Genomic DNA, 23,930 nt, shown 5'->3' on the forward strand with positions numbered 1-23,930 from the left:
ATTATAAGTAACGTTCAGTATTACTTTTCAGAATATAGATTTCACTGCAAATCATGAAAAACAGATTTGTTTTTTTGAAGGGACATGTTAGTATTAACCAAGGATGAAGGTTCTGGTGACGCTATGTTGAACGGTTCTGCTGGCAGAAGAAAAAATGCATCTGAACTGTACTTGTCACCCTATCTGTCCTACTGATTGGCATGCACTTATTTCCTCTTTTATTTGGGTTCAATGTAGCTATGTGTAACTGTCAAAACTTCCATATAATTGTATAGAAATGTACACAACAGGAATAAATCAAAATAGAAAACTCAAATATTTTGCTCAATTTTATTAATGACCAAACTTCAATTTCAGTTTTCAATTCTCTTCCTTCCGTCTTTATAGAATACTGATTAACTTTGTAAGAGCAACAGATTGTTTATTAAAAAGTAACAATGAAGCAACAGTACAAAAAAATCAATGTATTGATAGCAAACTCAAATACGATTTATTCAGTGCCTCATTCTTAGCCTAAAAAGCCAGCTTCCAAAGCAAGAAAGGACAAAAATTTGGGGGGTTTTGGACTTTCTCCTAATAAATGTTTCTCCCACCTACTATGCCACTTATGTAATATAGTGGATATTTATTTTGATGTTAGATAGATAAATGTCAACATTAGAGCACAAGGTTTATTAAAAAGGGATGTTGTAGGGGCTATATTTATCACAAAGCTCAGAACCATCAGATTTCATACGAGAATGCATAGGTCATGTAGAGTATAGCAGTAACTTTTTTTTTTTCTCTTTTTTTTTTGAAAACTGCTGAACACACCACTATACAGTCGTATAACTGTCCAAATTGCTCTTGATGTAAGACAACACACGCAAAAGTAGTCACTGAATTTAAAGATACAGCTTTCATAAATAGCCTTTACTATCAAGAACCACAACTCAGTCAAACACCACAAAGAAAATTTGTACAATGTGAACAGAATATTCCTAAAAGATTGAAAACTTACGTCATCTGTCAGTTCTGCACCAGTAGCACACATCTTCTCATTATTTTTTTTTTTGATATGGTGGACCTACACCTTCAATTTTATGCCTAATACAAAACACTTGTTGTTTCAGTACATCATTCCTTATATCCCAGCTCTCAGTATTCCTTTGTCATTTCTGTTGACCCCAGTAAGTCACTTCAGGATAAGTATTCTACCCATAGGAGGACAAAATTTGAGATCCAAATTCAGAGTCTATCAGGTATTTGAGAATACTAGTTTGATGAGTCTGAGGAACGAGTCCTTACAGAAGAGGCCAGTCAGATGGATTCTGTGAGCACAGTGAACTGATCATGTCTTAAACTTCCATATACTCCCAGTACCCCACATTCACAGGTACTGTACCTTCCCAAACATTACAAACCAATTGTAATGTAATTTGTATTGGTAAAATATTGGTAATCCTAAATAAGTATAGAAGTTAGCATTAGGCATGCATCATCTACCAATGTGATCTGTACAAATCTCAGTGCTGCCTTAATTTAATTTTTATCGTTACAGATCATCTTTCAATGCAGAGACTTCAGAAGTTTGGGTGGTGGTGGTTCTTTCTTTTGTTGTTGGTGGTTTATTTTTATTTTTTTAATCACAAGCTTTGAGAAGAAACTACAATTGAAGCCATAGTTTGAGTATAAATAATGACTCAGACAACTGTTTTTTATTTTCATTTTTGTTTTCACTGACTGAGAATGTAAATTGAACTTTAGTGCTATTGTGCTTTGTTCTCCCTCTCTGTGAAAATGTGTTCTGCATTAAAGTGCATGGATAAACTAGAACAGCTCCAAATATCACCCTTCAGCTTTTGTATAACACAAGAGCCAAGAAAAGATAGAGAATGTGGTTTTATGACCAACAGATGGTGTAATTGGTATCATAGATGTTTTTATGTCAGGGGGTCGTAGGTTCATTCCCCATCTGGAGCCTTCTCAGATCTGCTGTGTAGCTAAATGATTAAAGAAGCCATATTGGGTCAAAAACACAATCACCTGCCTGAGGGTAAATGTATTGCTTTCTTGATCTTGTTGTTATACTACAGTTGCCTTCCATAATACCACTCTCAAGTCAATCAATGCAGCAGTTAGTATGAACAGGATTCAACAAAATACTTAATATCAACTTGTTCCTACCCTTCAAGACTCCAAATAATGTTTGACAAACTTCACAAAAATCTAGTTTTGCCTACCTGAGTGAAGAGCTATTTAATTTTGCATGTTAAATTATAGCAACAGGCCAAAACTCAGGGTAAAGGAAAAAAGTTTGTTGGACAGACCTTTAGAAATTCAGTACTGGTTGATAGGCCAAACTGGGTCATATGTAGCAGTCAGAATTAGAGACTTTTGTATTCTGATGGTAAAAAGTACCATTAATACTAAACAGGTTTTTTTTAGCTACAGTTTCTGAATTATAATCACAAAATCTACAAAAATGCTCTAACCATATAGTATAAGGGTCATACAGAGTATACTTGTCTAAAAGGGTGTTAGACAAAAAACATTAATTGGTACACATGATGAGGTCACCAGTTTACTTTTCTTATAGGGGTATTAGCAGCAGTAAGAGCATAAAATGAGTGAAACCACAACTTTACTGAAAACCAGTACACTCAATTCCCTGAAATATTATTTCTACATCTTAGTTTTATCCTTACACAATGCACCAAACTTGACTGGGATACCTCATGATTTAGCTACGCTCTACAGTAGTACTGATGCCAGAAACCTTACCTGACTAACACTGGAAATTACTGGAAATAAGTAAAATGTCTCTGTCTAACACTCACGCAAATTACCATATTTTCTCACTGTTCCACTGCAGAACATGCTGTTACACTTCACAGACTGTAGAATAAAGCAATCCTATGCCAGACAGAAACAGTGGTCCAGCATATGAACATTAAAGATAACAATACTTGTACAAATCGTAAGTTTTTCTTTATCGAGTTTCATATACTCATACATAAACAGTAAATTCAAAATCTGTTTCTGAATTCGAAACACTCCCATGAACTGCTTTAAGGATTTCTTTGTGGTAATGAGACATTGGTATTTATTAGTACTTTAATACAAGCTTTAACACAATTTAAAAACTAATGTTAAACACATTAATAATGAACTGGTTTATTTTTAAAATTTAAACACAAACCCTACAGTTTTTAGTGAACACAAATATGAGGACGTATTGTCATCTAAATTCCTTATTGACTTTGAAAGTTTCTCTTTACCTATATGACTGAACCAACAGCCTGCTAGACTTCTGCGATCACTTGCTGAAAGTTTTCCTAATAAATACAAATTTCCGTGTCAGGCAGAATTCCAAAATCGGAAAGTTAAGGTACAGATAACGTGACATTATTTGTTCCTTTTTGCAGATCCCTAAACAACATGTGTACAGCATACACACATGTACAGTACATATAATGCATTATAAACACTGTATATACACATACATTTATATAGTATCCATATTAATAAGCAACTTCTTTCTGAAGACAAATATAAAAGTCATCAGAAAGCAGTTGCGTATTATCAACATGTGAAGTTTTAACTGCATATTCATTAAAACATGTTCTTGCATAGATGGTGTTCACATTATATGTGTTTATCGGTATAAGAAAAAAATGACATACAATAAAGGAACAACAAAGAAGTGTATTTTCTCTCTCACATACAAAGACAGATGTATTTCTATTTATTTTCACTTATCAGAAAGAGGGAGATATTTTCCTTTAACAATGAAAGCATTTTGTCTGCTGCAGAGCACTTTTCCTGATCTCCTCTACTATGGGATGGATAACAAATACATCAATGTAATAACATAAATAACATAAATAACATTAATTTGTACATAATTGAGATATATCAAGTGGATGCAGCATTGATGAACATAAATAACTGTAGCTGACCACATGTATTTATGCTGACCACCAAGAATATTGCCATTGTAATGCCTCTCAGAAGGAAACATCAATGTAATCAGTCAACAGCCGAGAAAACGGTTTATTTTCTTGTTAAGCAAGGTATTTTGTATGACTTCATGTAGCCTCTCATATATTGTGTTTCTTGATTACTGCTCAGGAACACCACACAGCTTCATGTAGGTCCTGGAGAGCTCCCATACTGAAAACTCTACAAACAGGCAGAAAATTGCAAATAACATGAATACACTGTAAGACTGTTGTGAAATGCAGCCAGATACTCCTACACTGAGAAACTTAGAACTTACTCTTGTGAGAACTACAGTAATTATCTCATAACGTCAAGGTATTTTCACAAGAAAATTGGTGACAAGAGTACAGGACCTATGCCTGAATCTTTGGAGAAAACCTTAAACCCCTTTAACTTCTGGATTCTTTTGGTAAGTACATGAGCATATGAAATAATCCATTGGTCTGGAACTTGCTGTTCTAGGGTCACCTATAATGCAGATGTTTCACAGAGCCACAGAATTGTAGGGGTTGGAAGGGACCTCAAAAGATCATTGGGTCCAACCCCCCTGCCAAAGCAGGTTCCTTAGAGCAGGCTGACCAGGTAGATGTCCAGATGGGCCTTGAATATCTCCAGAGAAGGAGACACCACAAACTCCCTGGGCAGCCTGTCCCAGTGCTCCATCACCCTCACTGTGAAGAAGTTCTTTCTCATGTTGGTGTGGAACTTCCTGTGAACCATCTCGTGGCCATTGCCCCTTGTCCTGTCCCCACAAACCACTGAAAAGAGTTTGGCCTGTCTCTTTTTGGTAGACAGAGGTTTGCTCTGTCTCCCACACCTCAGGTATTTATACACATTGAGGAGATCCCCTCTCAGTCTTCTTTTCTCCAGGCTGAACAGACCCAGGTGTCTCAGCCTTTCCTCATAGGGAAGATGCTCCAGGCCCAGTATCATCTTTGTGGCCCTCCACTGGACTCTTTCCAGGAGATCCCTGTCTTTTTTTGTACCGGGGAGCCCAGAACTGGACACAGTACTCCAGGTGAGGCCTGACCAGGGCAGAGTAGAGGAGGAGGATCACCTCCCTTGACCTGCTGGCCACGCTCCTTTTAATGCACACCAGGATCCCATTGGCCCTCTTGGGATCCTCAGGATCCTCATTGAAAAGTGGGGGGAAGGGGAGAAGTTAAGCAAAGTTCTCTTTGCTATTAACACCTGGTAAATGCAATAATGCTTTAAAACAGTAAACATATATTGTGATAAATGTATTGTAAAGAGTAAATAAGCAGGATTAATCAATGGCTTTTAAAGTTTATGTTCTATTGAAGTGGCTGACAGAGCAGCTAGAACTGAGTCTGTCTGCACAGTGAGATTCTACTGCTCTACTTGTCTCCTCAAATCCATCCCTACTGCCTTAATGGATGATAAACACACCAAGGTGTACATTAACAACCGAAGACTTCTGAAGCTACTCCTGTTTTCAGGAAGTAAAGGACAGTGCCAGTCCCTTCATTCTCTGAGTAAGATGTTAAATGATTTGGATAGCATGAAACTTGTAGAAAGCCCATCAACAGTCTCATAATGAACTACCGCAAAGGCAAAGTTTGCTGTTATTTTTTCTGTGATGACAAAAACTCCTTCAACAATGGGTTAACTACACATTTCTTGCCCCATTGGCTGCACAAAGAATATCTGTAGACAAAGCAGTACAATATTCTGAACCCTTTCTTTTTTAATGCTAAAGATTGAAATAGCCCAAACTTGTTTGAACCTTGCCATTTAATACCAATTCTTAGCTCTACTCAAGAACGTTTACAGGTCCATTTTCTTTCTAGCCTAGCTGTTTTCAACATTTTTAGTCCAGCATAGCAAATGTATTCACAGAAAGATGTATAGATACATAATATATTCCCTTTGTCATCACACATTATACTCTGGTTCCACATCGCCAACAATATATATAATTTTATTCATTTTTCAGTTTCTGTAAGATTTCACAGTTGCAAATAATTTGGTGTGAGGTCAGTCACTTCCTGACACTAGGTCAGCCACAATAAGCCACTATCACACACATAGAATTCTTTCCTTATGAACACAATTTCTGATATACAGCAATTTCCACTATTCAGAATCAAGCATAACATTCTCCAAGGTGCATTGTTACTCCCTAGACTCAGGTGGACAAACAATGGGTGGGCAACAATTCTGGTGATAATTAACTTTTGAAACCCAGTAACATTATTAATGATAGGTAGGACCCTGCTGTTCATTTTTTTTTCCATTGCAGCACTTAATATTCTTACATCTTCTACTACTCTTAACAAGCACTTAATGAGCTCTTTATGCTTCATGTATTACTGTAATTATTATTTCCATTTTAAACCTGTAGCTCCAACATACCTGATGCTGCAGCTGTGGTATCTTACCCATACTCAATTCTATGGTTTCAAAAAACAAATTACTAAGACAACAGAACTCTTTCTGTGCTTAAAAAATGTCCACTGCTAGCTGAGTAACTATATGGTTCTCCAGACTTCAACTTGCTCTTTAAACCTCAAGTAAAAATATATTGTAAATTGCACATCATTCACCAGAAGAATCCAGTGATAGTTGAGCACGACTAACATGACTGTAACTGAGTAATTCCCTTTTAATTGGAATCATCACCTAATAAATGCAATTCATTTTTAAACCCCATCATAATTAAAAACCCAATTTAAAGCAACCTTCTGCACATCCCTTGACTTACACCTGGCAACAGGAACATGTCTCTACTTTCAGGAAATGTGGACATAATCACTAAAACATGGTCTATTGTACACCAAACACCTCCCTGCTTAAGTAATTTTTAAACAACTAAAAATGCATTTGGTTTTGGTGGCCATCCTGGAAAATGAGAAACTGGGAAGATGACTGGAAACCAAAGGTATGTGAAATGACAGAAGACTTGAGAAACAAGACAGCATTTTTTTTTTTTTTTAACATGTTCACGGTTTTCACAAAGATCAAGCATTTTTAACATCCATATTCTCAAGATAGCAATTTAGATATAAACAAAGTCTTAAAAATTTGCTTATTAGCAATAAGAAAAATAAGTATGTCTCAATAAAACAATCCTCATATACCTATTGGCTTAACTTTTTTCCTTTTTATACATGGATAGCTCAGTAGATACTGGCAACACTGGTTACTATTTACTAGTAATTCTTGATCAGGCATTGTAGCCTGTATCTGTTTTCTATTTAATGTTCATATTCACTATTTGCACAGAGGCAAAATTTCACTCAGTACAAACGTGTTAAAGACAAATGAAGTCAGATTATAAAAACATTATCCTGAACAAAATTTAAAAAAAAAGTTAATATTCAAACTTATAGCAATTGACTTTACAGAACAGCCATTTCATTTATCTTCTGTGAAATAAAAAATCCAAGCCAGTGAAAAATGATTACAGAAAGTCAAAGCAACTTCTCAGACTAGTATGAAGTGCTAGTCTTACTTCACCTTTTTTATTCTTTCATTAGCATCATTAACATGTACTTACTGTAGCACACTGAATTTAAATCACTTGCTTTTGTTAAACTTCATGCAGTTGGCGATCACCCAGCTCTCCAATCTGTCCAGGTCTCTCTGCAAGGCCTTACCACCCTCATCCGAGTCCACAGCGTGTTCTTTCCTCCCAGATCTTAAGTCTGCACAGCTATACTGTTTTCACTTTGGCTCTGCATCAAACGTATAATCTACTGGTTAACTATATTTCCAATGCTAATTAATGTTTTACTTCTGACTCCAGTACTTACTCACTGTAGCCAACACTGGCTTGCTCCCCTATTGGAAAATACAGCTCAGTTACCCCAAGAATATCCAAAGTGAAGTGATAATTCCTTTAATATCAGGGGTAAAGACAAACATTATCCATGTAACACAACAGGCAAAGCTTCAGTATTCTCTTCTGTAAAGGTCCTTCAGAGATGGGCATATTTCAGCTGGACTTAAGGGTTTGCCGATACATCAGATATTTCATACACAGCTTTCATCACAGCTGAACTGTATCTGGGCCAATGTCTAGTTTCCTTAAGTACCTGCTACCTAAGAACTAAAAAGTGGTTGTGTATAGATCAGTCCTTCCCTGATAGGTACTTCCACCTTCCAGCAATCTACAGCTCAGCTGATTTATTGCGTATGTGACTTTTATTACGCTTACTCTGGAATGACCTAGCACACACGGGACAGGAAACGAACATCTGAACAATCCATCACCAGCAAGACAGACTAAGTCCATTATCTTATTAGCATGGAAACTGCCAAAGAACATAAAAACACAACAAGAAACATTATCCAGACACTTCCTTTTATTGGGACAATGAAACAGTTTAATGCACAAACGTTTTGTGTTAGTTGTAAATATTTCCTCTGTTTAAGCAGCATTTACAGCTCATGTACAGTTCTCAAGTCATCTCAAGATGCAAGACACTTTTGCGGTAGCAACTTCATAGATCAGTGAATGCCAACACTCCACAGCCCTGTTTAAAATAATAAAGTCCAGATGGAGTGACAGAAAGGAGACAGTACACCATTCTGTGCAGTGACTGGGATTATATTTCAAAAGTGGAAAAAAAATCAAAATTATCCAGCCATACCTCTACTTCCTTCTTAATACTTTCCTTATGCATTTCACCTCCTATCCAAAAATTACAATTACTATAATAAACAGAAAAAGGCATCTGTAGGTTTTCCTATAAAAAACAATGAACCTATACAAATAACAACCAACTATTTTTTAAATATGCATGAAAAACAGATCACTTGGTTAAAAAAAATCACAGATATGTTTCCTCAAGCAAAAATACCTTCAAAGTATAAATTCTTTCCAGCCTATCCCAGTTCCTATATATTGCAAATAATTGCTTTCAACAGAACAATTTCAATAAATGACCACCTTATTAGTTATAATGCATTCCTTCTCAACTACCACATATATATATATATATATTTTTTTTTTTTTTTTAAACTAAAGACAAGTAATATGAACCCCATTTATCATCCTGACGCTTCCACTCAGCTTAAACTCTGTTCCAAATACTTAGCAGGGTAAAATAAAAATCATTGAAAAGTTGACTTAAAATTAAGAATCCATATTTTTTTTTTCCCCAATAGAAATGTTGATGTTCAGGGTCAGGCCCTTATGCTTTGGATTCACTTCACAGTATCCTGCTGAACAGGTTTCCAGCTAGCTTCTAAGACCCTAACCTCACTCCAGTGTCTGAAGAAATGGGTGAAGAAGTCCCACTTCATCTAAGCAAAATCACAAAGCAACTAAAACAGGCTTGGTCATACATTTATCAGCCTAGAGCATGGAGAATTTAAGCACCTTAGCAGGCTTCCACTCTGATTTTTGAATGTCATAAGTTTAACCAGAATCACCTGCTGTCTCCCTAACCCCAAACAACTTTTTTTCCCCAGCCACTGTTCCCTTCATCTGTTTGCCATATCAAACAGGGACATTTATCAGAAGAGTGAAAATGAAGAGGGCCAGAATTGCTTAAACTGACAAGGGATATCTCTCTCCACCAGCTACATTGCTTAAGCCTGTTAATTTCTCCCAGAGTCCAAGTATATAACCTCTTAGTAAAAAGCACATTAATAACAATACTTCAACTGCTATTAACAATAAGATATTCGCTTTAGTGTAGTCTAAGTGCTGATTTCCTATATAGTTATTAAAAACTGTCATTTCCTATATAATTATTAAGCTGTCAAAGGCAGTTTAACCAATGCTTTAATGCTGAGTATGTGTTTGCTAAATGAATCAGTGATATCTTTTATCAATATACTTCAGCTTTTGCCTCATCAGAACAACTTAGTTATGGCTTTGAAATTGCCAGAAGTTCCACTCTGCTTCCTGCCAATTTAAGTGTTATCACTTCATTAAAAAAAATCATATATCTATAGCTTATTGCTAGTTCTCAAGAGAACAACAAAAAAATTCCCCCTATTTCCAGACAACCTAATAGAAAATGCAAGCAGTACAGATTCTGCAATCTCCTATTTTAATGCTAATCATTTACATATTTACCTTTATAGATTTACCTTACACTCCAAAACAATTATGCTGCACTAGAATACAAGCACCTACGTTGTTCCAAGCCTGTAAGTCACAGGCTTGAGTTTATTTGAAAATTATATTTTGTATTATTAAACCAAAAATGGCTCAAAAGCTCAAAGTATAGTTGTAAGTTTTAATTACCATCTCTCAAAATCTCTGAAGGCCCTGAGAAGGGTGATTGTTCTTGAGAAGGCACTTCAGTTCCAGCCTGTAAAATGCAAACCAGCTTCCATTCTCACATTTTTGTTTTTTTAAGTTGTTGGCTTTTACTCACCATGAGAGAAAAACATAAATGTCAATGTAATAATAATATTCTTTCACATTGAAATGAAGATTACTCTACATTACATTGATAATGATTTGAATATTTCTAGTGCCAGCAGCACCAGTGACAAAAGTGCCCAACCAAGTTTAGCATTTTCATCTAAATGTACAGAATTCAGTTCATTGCAAAGATGGAGTCACTATCAACTGAAAGAGACAACAAAGACTATAATTATCCAATGGAGAATATTCAACAAAATACAGTTGAATCATGCTAATTATGTGGTACAGAACAATTTGAATCAAATATACAGTGTTTTATTTAAACAATGATCTCTCTTTTAAAATAGTACTCTATTCCTTATAGCAGCAACCAAAAAGGCACATAAGTATAAAACAACCCAAACGCAGATCAGGCAGAATACAAAGTTGTTTTTTTAAACAGGCATTCTTAAAAAAATGCTGAAATACATAGCTGTAGTTTTATTTTATAAAAAGATACAGCTTACTGTCATCCTTCCTTAAGAGTTTCCTCTGCTTCATGTTATGTTTCTATCCATTTGTGCTTACTGAAAATCCCAACAGCATAAATATCTAAATATTACTATTGAATTATGTGGGGATTCTATGTGCACATATTGATTGTATTTCAGTAGTACTTGTACCATCTACTCTCTTACTAGCTGTCAGTGTTCCCTTCTAACACATAGCAGCTGTTTAGAGATATAACTTAGCACACACCATTTTTGTGCTTCAAAGTTGTTTGAATAAGCTAGACTTCGGTGGCCATTTCAAAACTTTGGTTCATACTCCTTGTTGTTTATGCCTCCTCTTCAAGACTGGTGCAAAGTCTGACTGAACACGCTGCAGTTGATTTGTTATCAGTTTCACAACTTAGAAGTTTCAGTTTAGGTGTTTAAGCTAATAACAAGAAAAATCTCACCCATAATATCAAAAATGCGTACATTAACATATGAAATACAGTAAGCAAACAGTGTTTGATATGAATTTACCTTTTAGATAAATGAATATCTGGCCAGGCATTTTGAAAAACTGCTTCCAGAAATGGTTAGACAAAGATAAAAACAAATAAAAATTGAAATTCCCGCTATAATTCAATATAAATGACTTAATACAGCACAAAATTGTCTTGATATGTTACTCTCTCATTTTCAGCAGTATTAGGAACTTCCATTTTGAAAAAAAGTAGATTTCTTAGAAATTTATTCGAAGCTCTTACATTCTGAGAAAAATACACCTTTTAGATGTTTGGGAAAAAAACTGAATGATCTCTCCGTCTGAAAACATTTAAGGGTTTGAAGGACTTTTTAAGATGAAACTTTAAAAAAGGCCTGCATGCAACAGTCACATTCCATTATAAGAAATTCTACTAAATGGTAATTTTTGAGTTGTAAGTACATTGTGTCATTCACCATTTCTGAAATTCAGCATTCTATACCTCACTGCATTTTTAGCATTCTGGAACTATCTTGTTAGTCAGGCTTCAATGTCATCATCAGATGAAGTTGAGTATCTAAAGTGGAGTTCACTATACAGTGTAAAACATTTATCCTTATAATCTGAGGAAAGACGAATTCAAGACCACAGGTTAATTCAGTACAGACTGCGCAGCTTCCTTAATAAGTGATGCAGCTTTGTCCAGTTCTTGTTCTGTTTGTTCCACAGTTATCACTACTCGAATACTAGAAAAAGAATACCAAAACATACACAGTATACTTTAATCCTCGTCTTCAGTTTTAGGCTTTTCTTTTACTTATTTTAACTTATTAAAATTAGTATCCCCAGGGAAAAGATTATGAATTCAAATTCAAACAGACACAAGACACAAGATTAAATGAAAATAGACTACTTTCTACCATGTCCTCCATACATACAAGCAGCACAGTAATTTTATTATCTTTTTACTTTCAGATGTGCAGTTCATGGAAATCCTGTCTGGTAAAAAGGCAAAGATAGTGCCATGCTGATTGCTAAGATTCATGTAGTTTTGATATAGTTGTTATTTCAGGGTATTAGCATCCTGTAGCAGTCACTCGAAATTCATCCTCCCCCATTCTTCACACAATCAACTATTCTATCCAGACTATTAAACAAACCCCCCAGTATGGTATGAAAAGACATAAAAGCATCACATCCCACAAAATGAAATAATATATTGACTTTCTACTAACCTGGGGGAAGGAAGACATTTTTCTTCTTTCTCCAGATAGCGGGCCTGAGTTAATGCAATACCACTATTCATGCACTTCAGAAAGAAACAGGAGAAAACACAGAAGGTTGATTGTACATAACAAAACACAGCAGTCAATCTGGGAGCTTCTGATGGTGTATATCCTTTTGATCACTGACTACATAAAACTAACGTTTATGAGCTGGATGTCAGGATAACTAACCTTTTCCAAAGGAATTTTTGAAGATTGTGCAAAAAGCATTTTTAAGTTTAATACAGCATACACATATAAAACAGGAGAGGTTAGGCATAGCTTTTTTAGCTTTCCTTCACATATTATTAGATAAAATTGCTACATTAAATAGGCTATCCAAACAAATTTAAATATATTATCAAGCAAAATCAACTTCAGAGTTTGTCTGTTGTATAGTCTTGTTTACATGCCTCCTGAAATCTAGAATACCTTTATCAACCTCAATCTCTTTATACCAGAGAAAGAAAGCCAGTGTGAAGATAGAAAAAAAATTACTATATAATGAAATTACTATATAAAAATATGGGATTTTTCACACACAGAAAAAAAGCATGTTCGCTGACTCAAACAAGCAAAACTACAGAATGCTAGGTTAAAATAAATCAGCAGAACAAATGATAATATGGATTCCTTTGAATATTATAGATGTTTCCTAAGCAACTGTTTTATTTGAAAATTTTCTTTTCTGAAATTAAAAAGAAATATACATTTTTATCAAATGTTACAAACTTGAATATCTAATGTGAGAAAAGATTAGAAGATGGTGTTAACTAGGCCTATAGTCAGTGAAGAAACTGGGTTTCTTGCAGCTTTCCTGCAAGGCATTCCAACAAAAGTTACCCAACAAGTCACTCTACCTATTTGCTTTTCAACAGGAAAAATGAATGAAATGCAACGATATGTTTTAATTGCTATGGGAACACTTACATAATCCACAACTCTCTTCAGTAACTTCACATCATTTTCTCGAGATCCACTGCTGTCTTCCAACTGTAAGTGCAATGCTGGAGAAAATGATTCTCCCACTACTTTCAAGCCAGAAATCCTAAAATGAATAATGACATCTTTAATGCACATACTAGTTGAACACAAGTTCTAGGCAGTATGTGTTCCTCTTTTTGAAGTGGAGAGCGAAAAGAAAGGGATATTTCATAAAAAAATACTACATTGCTTTGTATAAGGAATAGCTGTTCATTAGCAAAAGTAACATTCTCTGTTCTGGTATATGCAGTACAAAAATTAAACTGTATAAGGACATGATTCCTCTTAACATTCTTCAAAAAAGTTACACAATCCTGAAAACATTAGCTAACATTTGAGTAAGATTATCTAAATTATATTACTGAAACACTTTTTTTTCTGAGGCATCATTCATTTACTTTCCTCTAGCTGTTCTGCAGGGTTTCTGCTTATTTCCTTACCTTAGACTATACATCATAAATTCACAATACTAATACACGAAAAACATATGTGCACTTCAGCTTGCAAGAGGTAAAAGCAACAAAACTTACCAAGTGAGTATATGCCCTAAGGAGTTTACTAAACGTAGTTATTTGTGTAACAATAGCTAGCCCCTCCATTTGCAAAGGATTTAAAAATTGTGAAAGTATCCTTCCAAAGACATAGGAGGACTGTTAGGGTTAGAGCATTTATTTTACTAATATAAACATGCTAGTGAACTCAAGTTTTTGTTATCAAAATAAAAAACAGCAAACCGTGCTACTCACTTACATGAGATGAAGAAATAAGTTTAATTTTTGGCACAGCATTTGATTTTTATTTCCTTTAGAAAAGCTTTAAAAACATCTTCTGCTACTTAGTCAGAAGCTCCTCTAAAAAGTAGTTATTTAAACAGAATTGTTCCTATGTCTGTATCTGGGGACAGCTGTTAATTAGTATCTTAGACTTTGACTTCTACAGTCCTGACATACCATATAATCATCCACAGAACTGAGTTACTTCCCTTCAAAAAAAACTATCCAGTTTAAGAGAAACACAGTATTAGCTTCTAATTACATACTAGACATCATTCTCCAATTGAAATAAACTGTCCCCCTAAAGAATAAGTGAGAAAAGATGACGAAGAAGCAAGCTTTTATCACCTCCATTCAAACTCTGCGCATTTGCCCATACAACATGCTTCGTATTAGCTCCATATTTACTCATAGAGGCTTGCTTATAAGTTTCAAACTTAAGTTTAACCCAAAAACTACTTCTATCAATTACAGCTGTAGAAAACTGAACTATTCAATTGATCCTATCCGATTTTTGAAGAAATCCAAGAGTTTAGCATAAGTACCTAATGAAGGTACTTTAACATTCATGTGAAGTATTATTTTTTTTTCCTGAATCTATGGCAAATTAAACAAATATTTGAGAATCTAATTGCATGCACACTATAACTTTTCTGAAATCAGAGTTCAATTTTCCATAAAAATACTGGAAAAGTAAAGATTTCAAAAAAGAACAATTTCCACACACAAAAAGAAAGTCTCAGTTTGAAGTAACAAAGGAACAGAAGTAGTCTCCTGAACTCCAACACTCCTTTTAAGGCTAGTTCTGTATTAGTAAATTAAATATGTCTTGGACCATTTGCTGGCCCTGAGGCCAATGGGTAGGGAATGACTCACATACATACTTTTAAAAGTCTGAGTCTCCAACTCAGGGTGGCCACATCCCAACTGCCTATTGGGAATGTTTCCTGGCTCACACTAACTCCTGAACCGCATCCAGGAGTCATTTCAAAGAGGGCTGTTCAGCCTGGGCCAAATCCATGCCACAGACCATTCTAACAATATAACGGAAAAGACAAGCATGTTCCAGTGATCAGGGATGCCTCCTGACATTAATGCACTGGTATGTATGTAACCTCAGCAAGCTCTTCCAGAGGGCGTACCTCAAGACTCTCTGCAGCTCAGCCTAATGGCAAAACTGAATGGCAAGTCCAAGCTCTGCGCTGTAGGGAAGTCTCCATGAAAAGTCTGTCCTAGAGCTGAAAGCCAAACATTTCTGTCGGTTTTGCTAAGAGAAAACTTATATTGAGTCTCACTAAAAAAAAAGTCAAGTGTCTCCAGAAGGGGAAATCTTAAAAAAAAAAAAAAAAAAAAAAAAAAAAGTCTGCTTTTACCCAGTAAAATCTTGCTTCATTGAAAAATTCTCAGCCAGCTCTAAGATACACCGTAAGTAATAAACTATTTAAGGTATACTAATTACTAATGTCACACTTTTTCAACAAGCAAAAAACTCTGTCCCCATTCCATCCCAACTCCCTGCAGAGCTTCATCATTTGTTAAGACTCTAGGCATTTAAAAAAAAACATGACAGAAATCCGTATTATCTAAGATTACTTAGAAAGTAAGGATTATTTCTGCTGTATGTTAGCATCCCATCTCCTACAGCACTCTCTTATGCTATACAAAACACCATAGACAATAAGAAAGTAATTCAATGAGGGATTCAGAAGAGTTCTTACATTTCTTCCACTAACAAGTACTTGGCTTACACCCACAAGAAGCAAAACCAGTCATTCTTTTAGCTTACAATACTAATGATTTTCCTCCCATTGTCCATTCAAAGACCACCATTTTTTGGAACATTAACCATGCACTGGTCCTTATACAATGAGTCCAAAATTTTAAAGGCTAGTTACACTTTGGTTAAAAAAAGTTTGCTTTTAATTTACTATTATCATTCTATTTGTTCTGTTATGAGAAAGGAGAAGAGCTACACATTCTTTTTCTCTTTCATTGCGTACAATTCTACTGTCCCTCTGTTAAACCAACAGTTAGCTCCACGCTGTCACAGGAAGAACACAAAGAACTGGAATCAAGCAGTAGCCATGGTTAGGCAGGGGAGATGAATGTATTTAATATAACAGCTTGACAACAAAGAAGCAGAATTCCTCTCTTAAAACTTTACCTCGCCTTTGAATTGTTGCACACTTTTTCTAGCATGGTTATTAAAAAAAATATGCAAGATCCTGCAAATATTAGGTCAAGTCTTCCCTCTGATATTGTTTTACACATTTATTGTTACCTGCTGAAGGGCTGTACAAGTACCTAGTATTATTAACTCCTACAAGTTCTTTCCTAGTATGACTGAGAACTAACTTCCTTCCTCAGCTATTTTTTTTTCTGAACCTCTCTATTACCCCACTATTTTTCATAATACAAAAGTCTTATTAGCAGACACTTTGGCATTTTGCCTACTTATTATTTTTGACTATACTACTATACTGATCACTTACAGAATTTAAGTGAAAAGGTAGAATAAAACACAGGATAAAAGTGTCAGCCGTGTCTTAACCGCCACTGTTTTGCAGCAGATATTCACAAGTAAAAGGTTGATAAATTCTACTTGTGTGTCTTTTCTTTCTGTATTTTAAAAATATTTACAATTACCACCTCAGAATAACAGGTAGAGAAAAACACTACAGTTACTCTCCTTTTAGCTCAGTGACAACATTCTATTACTAGCAAAGAAGAGACGCTAATAGTTCTCGAGTGCCTGCAAAATATTTCAAGCATAAGAGCACCTGGATATCTTTGACTTCAAAGCGTAAGTATTTTAGACCCACGTTGAAACAAAACACAGCAAGAAGACTACCGGGATTATTTTATTGCAGGATTATTGCAAAGAAGTTGAACGCAAGTGAAGTTCTAACATAAAACATGGGGTGGCCAGCAAACTGCTATCAGAATAGAGATGTACAACAGGCAACTTGTACAGAATAAATGACCAACACTAAAAATAAATTAATAAAACCAGGTAGTATAATTAATAACTGATTTTTTTTTTTACTGCGTTTTTCTTAATTTCTGTAATACGTAAAAGAAAATTTTAAGAAAATTAATGGTTAAATACTAAATAAAGCAATGACTCTGTACATCTTTTAAAACAGATCAGTCTTAAAGATAATTTTAAAGAGAATCCTTATTTTTCAGATAAATTCTAGCAGTTTTCTGTATCCCTCCCGAATAATCAACGCTTTGCTACTGTTTAGCATTCGAGTCTTATATGTAAGAACAATATTGTATTAAAGTTGATTGCAAGGCATTTTGAGTCATCTGAAAGTGTATCTGCTAAGCTACAACACAAACTACCATCATGACAAATTCTTTTACTTAAGTTGTTCCTTCAGTATGCTTCAAAACTTTGTACTATTGAGAGCTATCTCCTAAAGACTACAAGTCTTAGGGCTTGTAAATGTCTCCACAAGAAATAAAGTATAATCTCTTTTCAATACTTGTAAATGGATTTTAAGAACTTGGAATCTTGATTTTAGTATCGTAATAGAGCTGGAAAAGGAAGACTTTCTTCCTTTAATGGACATATAATTTAAGTGTAATAATCCCAGTCTAAGCATCTGTAAAATCAGAAAATTTTGGGCAAGGAAAGATCTTTAAAATTGGCATTATAAAGGCACAAATCAACAACACTGCTCCCTCTCACTGTATCACTACTCAAACCAAAAACAAATAATACACTTACCCCTGTAAAGCTTTGTGCATATGTTCACATTTAGCCCGGAGAGTCTGAAAAATGTCTAGACAAAAAAAAAAAAAAGTCTTGTTTCTCCTTTACATTTCTTTAAGTCAAATATTAAAAAATAGGGAAAGAAAATTAAAATACGATTTTTATTCTCTCTCTACATACACACACTATATATGTAATGTATATACGCATGCATAAAAGTACTAATTTTCTTCACTGCTCTTCATAATGTTACTTATTCCCATTTCTGCAAGGAAGTGGCAGGCTTTTAAGACCTAACAAATGCATCACTTTCCATTACCTCATTAATTCAGATGTACTGGTTCATGATCATATGAAAAGCGTGACACAAGACCTGGTAAATGGGACTGAAATGGTAGATCTAAATTATTTATAAATTTATCTATAAAATACCTACAGCCACGAAGACTCTACTCCTTATCCTTTCATCAACTCATTGTAGACTCTTAAACAGGAAATTTTGGCTCATGGATCTATAAACCTTGTTTCTTGTCCTTGCAAGAGGCTGATCATCTACTACAGCTAACTTTCTTTTTCTTGTTTTGTTTAACTTACAAAGATTAGGTGTGGACTACACAGACTACCGAGTGGTTTTTATTTGGAACAAAATAAATACATCTCTCTGCACATCTCCTCCAACCTATTTATGGTAACAAAAGGTTAAAAACAAACACAACAAGACTTGGCCAATTTTGTCTTCATCATATATCTCACCCCCCAAAAAAATCATTCTTAGCTTCTAGGAACAAGGGCAATTCTCCAAATGCCCCATACTTCGTGCTGCCACCATCACAGGTGTTCACATGTTCCTGCTGGAGATACTTGCTTGGATGCTCACTTGGAGGAGAAAAGAAATTATGGAGTAGAAATAGAAAGGAATGGGTTATTCCGTCCTGAGGAAATACATTCCAATCCCTTTCTCCGCAACATTCCCTTTCTCCATTTGTGTTAAAGGTATTTATGTACAAGGAAGAAGCCTACTGCAAGTCCATAAGGCAGAAAATAAACTTATTTGGTCATCAGTGATTATGATCTCTTTCCCTTCTGACCACAAAAACTCACTTATTTTTAGCTGGAAGAAGGAAAGACAAAGAAACACCAAAGATGTCAGAAAGAAAAGCAGGATGGGAAATAATATAAAGTAAAAACTATTCATATAAAATGAATTATTTGTAAAGTTGAGAGGACATACAAAAGTAAAAGGGTGAGAAATCAAACTAGGAAGTATGAGTTGTGAGTTTTGGGTGAAGAAAGATTCAAGAATAAGATTTTCTTGAATTAAATACCTGGATTATCTTCCATAATATTTAGAGCCTCAATAGCAGCAGCAGCTAACAAAGGAGGCAGAGATGCAGAAAAGCAATAGCCTTGACCAGACAATCGCTATGGAAAAAAAACAAAAAAACAAAAAACACTTTCGTTTACAACAGTATAGACAATGTTTTAAAAGTTAATTTACTCATACTTAAACAACCTGTTCTCCACACATATAGGTTCATGGAAGTATTGAAAAATAGATCTTCCATGCATCTACAATGTTTCATAGAACTAGAAAGCCCCTACATGGAATCAAATGTTGCATATCATAATACTCCCTGCAAATAGATACCAACTAGTAATTCATTTTTATGTAACTGATCTTGCCACATCATATAAAAACAAGACCTGACTTACCTGATGGTCAATAATAAAAGATCTGCCACAGCAAAATCCTCCAATAGAAGCCAGTGAATTTTCCATGTTTGCACTAATAAGATCTATATCATCAATCTGCAAATTAAATTAACGAGTTATTAAGAGAAGCCTTTAATTACATCAAGACCATATGTAAGATAAAACTATCAAGTATGCATCTTGTTTTGTATTATCATGAATACTAGAAAAGGTCCATCACACACAAAAATGAAGCTTCAATTGAAATAATATTAAAGAATCATAGAATGGTTTGGGTTAGAAGGGACCTGAAAGATAACCTAGTTCCAACCCCCCTGCCATAGGACTCTAAAAATTAAGTTTTATATATCTATATATAATTTACATAGGATTATTCTTTTCTAGGCATGTGCAAAACATGAACAGGAAAACAAAAAGACTATACAAAAACCAGTGACAATTCCTCAAAGCATTCTGTGTGAGATTGTCCTTTAATAATGTTAAGTAGACCCACTGCAGTCAGTAAGAGTTAAAACTCAACTGAAAAAAATCTGGTTAAATCAGAGTTTAAATATTCAAAGGTGTATGCATGATATTTTTAAGTGTATGGAGCTGGAAAATAGTGCAACCATTATCTGACCATCCAAAAAAATTATAAAATTATAAAAATTGTAGGTTTTTTTTTTTTAATATTCCTCACTAAATAAAATATTAAAAAATTACTTCAAGTAAGCAGGAGCAGGAAAAAGTACAGAGACCTGAATGCTTTAGGACCTGAATAACTTGAAAAACACAAAAGTACGTTGATGATTTTGTCATCCACTAGTAAATATTTTAAAGGAATCAGTTGTGCAATTTGTTTCTGCACAAATCTTTTTCGTAACAAGAACAGCAGACAAAAATATGGCACTTACATTTATTCCAAAGTGTTCAGTAATTCCTCTCCCATGTTCTCCAAGGACTCCAAAGGAAAGGCTCTCTTCCAAAAATATTCTAACTTTGTATTTATACTTCAATTTTATCTAAAACAGTGCAAATGATATAAAATAAAGTTCACCCCAATCAGAATTTGGTCACAAAATGGGTGGGGGAGACAAGGTAAAGAAGGACAACTACAATAACTTGGATACTGCAAAAATGTCAGCTCTAGAGTTCTGTTCTATCATTAAAGACATTTAAAGTGCCTTCAAAATCGTTTCAACATTTAACATGAATCATAGAATATCCCGAGTTGGAAGGGACCCATAAGGATCATCAAGTCCAACTCCTGGCACCACACAGGTCTACCCAAAAGTTTAGACCATGTGACTAAGTGCACAGTCCATTCGCTTTTTAAATTCACACAGGCTTGGTGTGGTGATTACTTCACTGAAGAGCCTGTTCCAGTGTGCGACCACCCTCTCAATGAAGAACCTCTTCCTGATGTCCAGCCTAAACTTCCCCTGCATCAGCTTAACACTATTTCCGTGGGTCCTATCACTGGTGTTTACAGAGAACAGGTCACCTGCCTCTCCACTCCCCCTCGCAGGGAAGTTGTAGACCGTGATGAGGTCCCCCCCTCAGCCTCTTCTCCAGGCTGAATAGGCCCAGTGCCCTCAGCCGCTCCTCATACGTCTTCCCCTCTAGGCCCTTCACCATCTTCGTCATCCTCCTCTGGACACTCCCCAACAGTTTAATGTCCTATACTAATATACTAATGTTCCTATACTGTGGTGCCCAGAACTGCACACAGTACTCGAGGTGAGGTTGCACCAGCACAGAGTAGAGTGGGACAGTCATCTCCCTCGACCAACTAGCAATGCTGTGCTTGATGCACCCCAGGATACGGTTGGCCCTCCTGGCTGCCTGGGCACACTGCTGGCTCATATTCAACTTGCTGGCAACCACAACCCCCAGATCCCTCTCTGCAGGGCTTCCCTCCAGTGTCTCGTCACCCAGTCGGTACGTATAGCCAGGGTTGCCCTGTCCCAGGTGCAGGACCCAGCACTTGCTCTTGTTAAACTCCATGCAGTTGGCGATCACCCAGCTCTCCAATCTGTCCAGATCTCTCTGCAAGGCCTTTCCACCCTCATGTGAGTCCACAACTCCTCCAAGTTTGGTGTCATCAGCAAATTTGCTCAGAACACCTTCTAGTCCTACATCCAAATAATTTACGAAAACATTGAAGAGGACTGGCCCTAAAATGGAGCCTTGAGGGACCACACTAGTGACCATCCACCAGCCAGACCTGGCCTCATTTACCACAACCCTTTGAGCCCTGCCCATCAGACAACTGCTCACCCATCATATGATGTTTTTATTAAGTTGTACACTGGACACTTTGTCCAGTAGGATCCTATGGGAAACTGTGTCAAAAGCTTTGCTGAAGGCCAAAAAGATCACATCAGCTGGTTTCCCTTGATCAACTAGACGGGTGATCTTGTCATAAAAGGAAATCAGGTTTGTTAGGCAGGACCTACCCCTCATGAACCCATGTTGGCTGGGACCAATGACCACATTGTCTCCCAAGTGCACTTCAGTAACTTCAAGAATCATCTTCTCCATGATTTTCCAGGCACTGACACGAGACTGACAGGCCTGTAGTTTCAAGGGCCTTCTTTCTTATGCTTCTTGAAAATTGGCACAACATTTGCTATCTTCCAGTCTACTGGGACCTCTCCATATTCCCAAGAACATTGAAAAATAATTGAGAAAGGTCCCATGATTACATCAGCCAGCTCTTTAAGCACCCTGTGATGAATCCCATTCGGACCCATGGACTTGTATGGATCCAGGCAGAGCAACAAATCCTGCACACATTCAGGGCTGGGTGCAAGTTTGTCATTCCCACCGTCATGGTCCTCCAGCTCAGGGTACCCTGGGTCCCAAAGCCCATCATCAGTGTTGAAGATAAAGGTGAAGAAGGCATTAAACGTCTCCGCTTTGCTTATGTCTTTCATTGTCTGTGAGGAGACCTTCCCCATTAAGTAGCAGACCTATGTTTTCTTTGGTTCTCCTTTTTCTGTTTACATATATAAAAAAAAACTTTTTTGTTGTCTCCCACAGACACGGCCAGCTTCAACTCTAGTTGGGCTTTGGCCACAAGAATTTTCTCCCTACACACACAAACAGCATCCCTGTATTCCTTCCTCATTGCCTGACCCTCCTTCCAGCAGCCATACACTTTGTTTTGCCTAAATTCCTGTAGAAGATCCCTGGTCAGCCAGGCTGGCCTTCTGCCCTGCCTGCCTGACTTCCGATGTTTTGGAATTGCCTGATCCTGTGCTTTTAGGAGGCAGTGCTTAAAGACTGACCAGCACTGATGGATGCCAATGCCTTCAAAAGCAGTTTCCTGACTAGTTCCCTGAGCAGCCTGAAGTCTGCTTTCCCCATACCCAGGGCTGAAGTTTTGGTGGCAGTTTTCTTTGATTTGGAATCCACATTTCACAAACATTTCAGAAAGCAAGAAGGTAAAAAGTATGCTGGGGTCGTCAATGTTGGCATAACAATACAATATTACTATTTCATTAGTCACAGATATTCATATCCAGAGTTTAAAAGGCTACTTACTAATTCTGGAAGAGGGCAAACATCTCCTGTATTCATATACAATCCTTCCACCACAATAAACCTTCGAGTCACACGGGCCTTGCGAGGATTCTTCGGAGAAAGATATGGTTTCAGTTTGTATCAATAATTACTAGCAAGGGAAAATCTGACATTTTTTTGGTAGGAAAGGAAGGTAATGGAAAGGAAAATAAAGTCACCTTTTCAAGTAACCTTCTACTTTAAATTAAACTTAGCATTTATCATTTGCAACAAAAGCTGAAATGCCTCATTGGACTATTTTTTATTTATTTTGTAATATTTTTGAAGCTTTTAACTCATACACAAGATTTTAAAATGCCCTGTTTTGTAGCAAACCATAATCAATCCATTATGCACAAAATCAAATCTTCATGCATAAAATGCAAACCATACAACTACAGAACTAGTTCTGCAAATCTTGGTCTCTATTATACTCAGGCCAGCTAGATATGTTTCCTCATTAGTGTATTTAGAAGGCTTTTCAGCAACTGGTTTGTGCACCCGCATTCTCAAGGCGAGCACAATCCTCTTGTGTCTTTACAGAGCACAATCCAGGAGTATTCATAACATTCAAGTCAGTCTCTTAGCTTGATCTCTGGATGATATAGGCTGTAAGAACATCTTGCACTGGTTAGTTTAAA

The 23,930-nt window shown here is 36.1% G+C and overlaps 1 protein-coding gene across 1 annotated transcript in view; it reads right to left on the reverse strand.

Moving 5' to 3' along the window:
• Positions 1-8,294: 8,294 nt before the first annotated feature.
• SPTLC1 (serine palmitoyltransferase long chain base subunit 1) overlaps positions 8,295-23,930 on the reverse strand; it is a 35,484-nt gene continuing 19,848 nt past the window's right edge. The window contains exons 8-15 of the mRNA XM_032205540.1: positions 23,272-23,361; positions 20,637-20,744; positions 19,744-19,839; positions 19,356-19,452; positions 18,046-18,100; positions 13,483-13,600; positions 12,523-12,596; positions 8,295-12,033 (exon numbers count right to left, since the gene is read on the reverse strand). Of these exons, the coding sequence (XP_032061431.1) occupies positions 11,940-12,033; positions 12,523-12,596; positions 13,483-13,600; positions 18,046-18,100; positions 19,356-19,452; positions 19,744-19,839; positions 20,637-20,744; positions 23,272-23,361 (732 nt within the window). The 3' untranslated portion in view covers positions 8,295-11,939. The remainder of the gene's footprint in view (positions 12,034-12,522; positions 12,597-13,482; positions 13,601-18,045; positions 18,101-19,355; positions 19,453-19,743; positions 19,840-20,636; positions 20,745-23,271; positions 23,362-23,930) is intronic.

Source organism: Aythya fuligula, chromosome Z (assembly GCF_009819795.1).
Source record: "Aythya fuligula isolate bAytFul2 chromosome Z, bAytFul2.pri, whole genome shotgun sequence".
NCBI lineage: Eukaryota > Metazoa > Chordata > Aves > Anseriformes > Anatidae > Aythya > Aythya fuligula.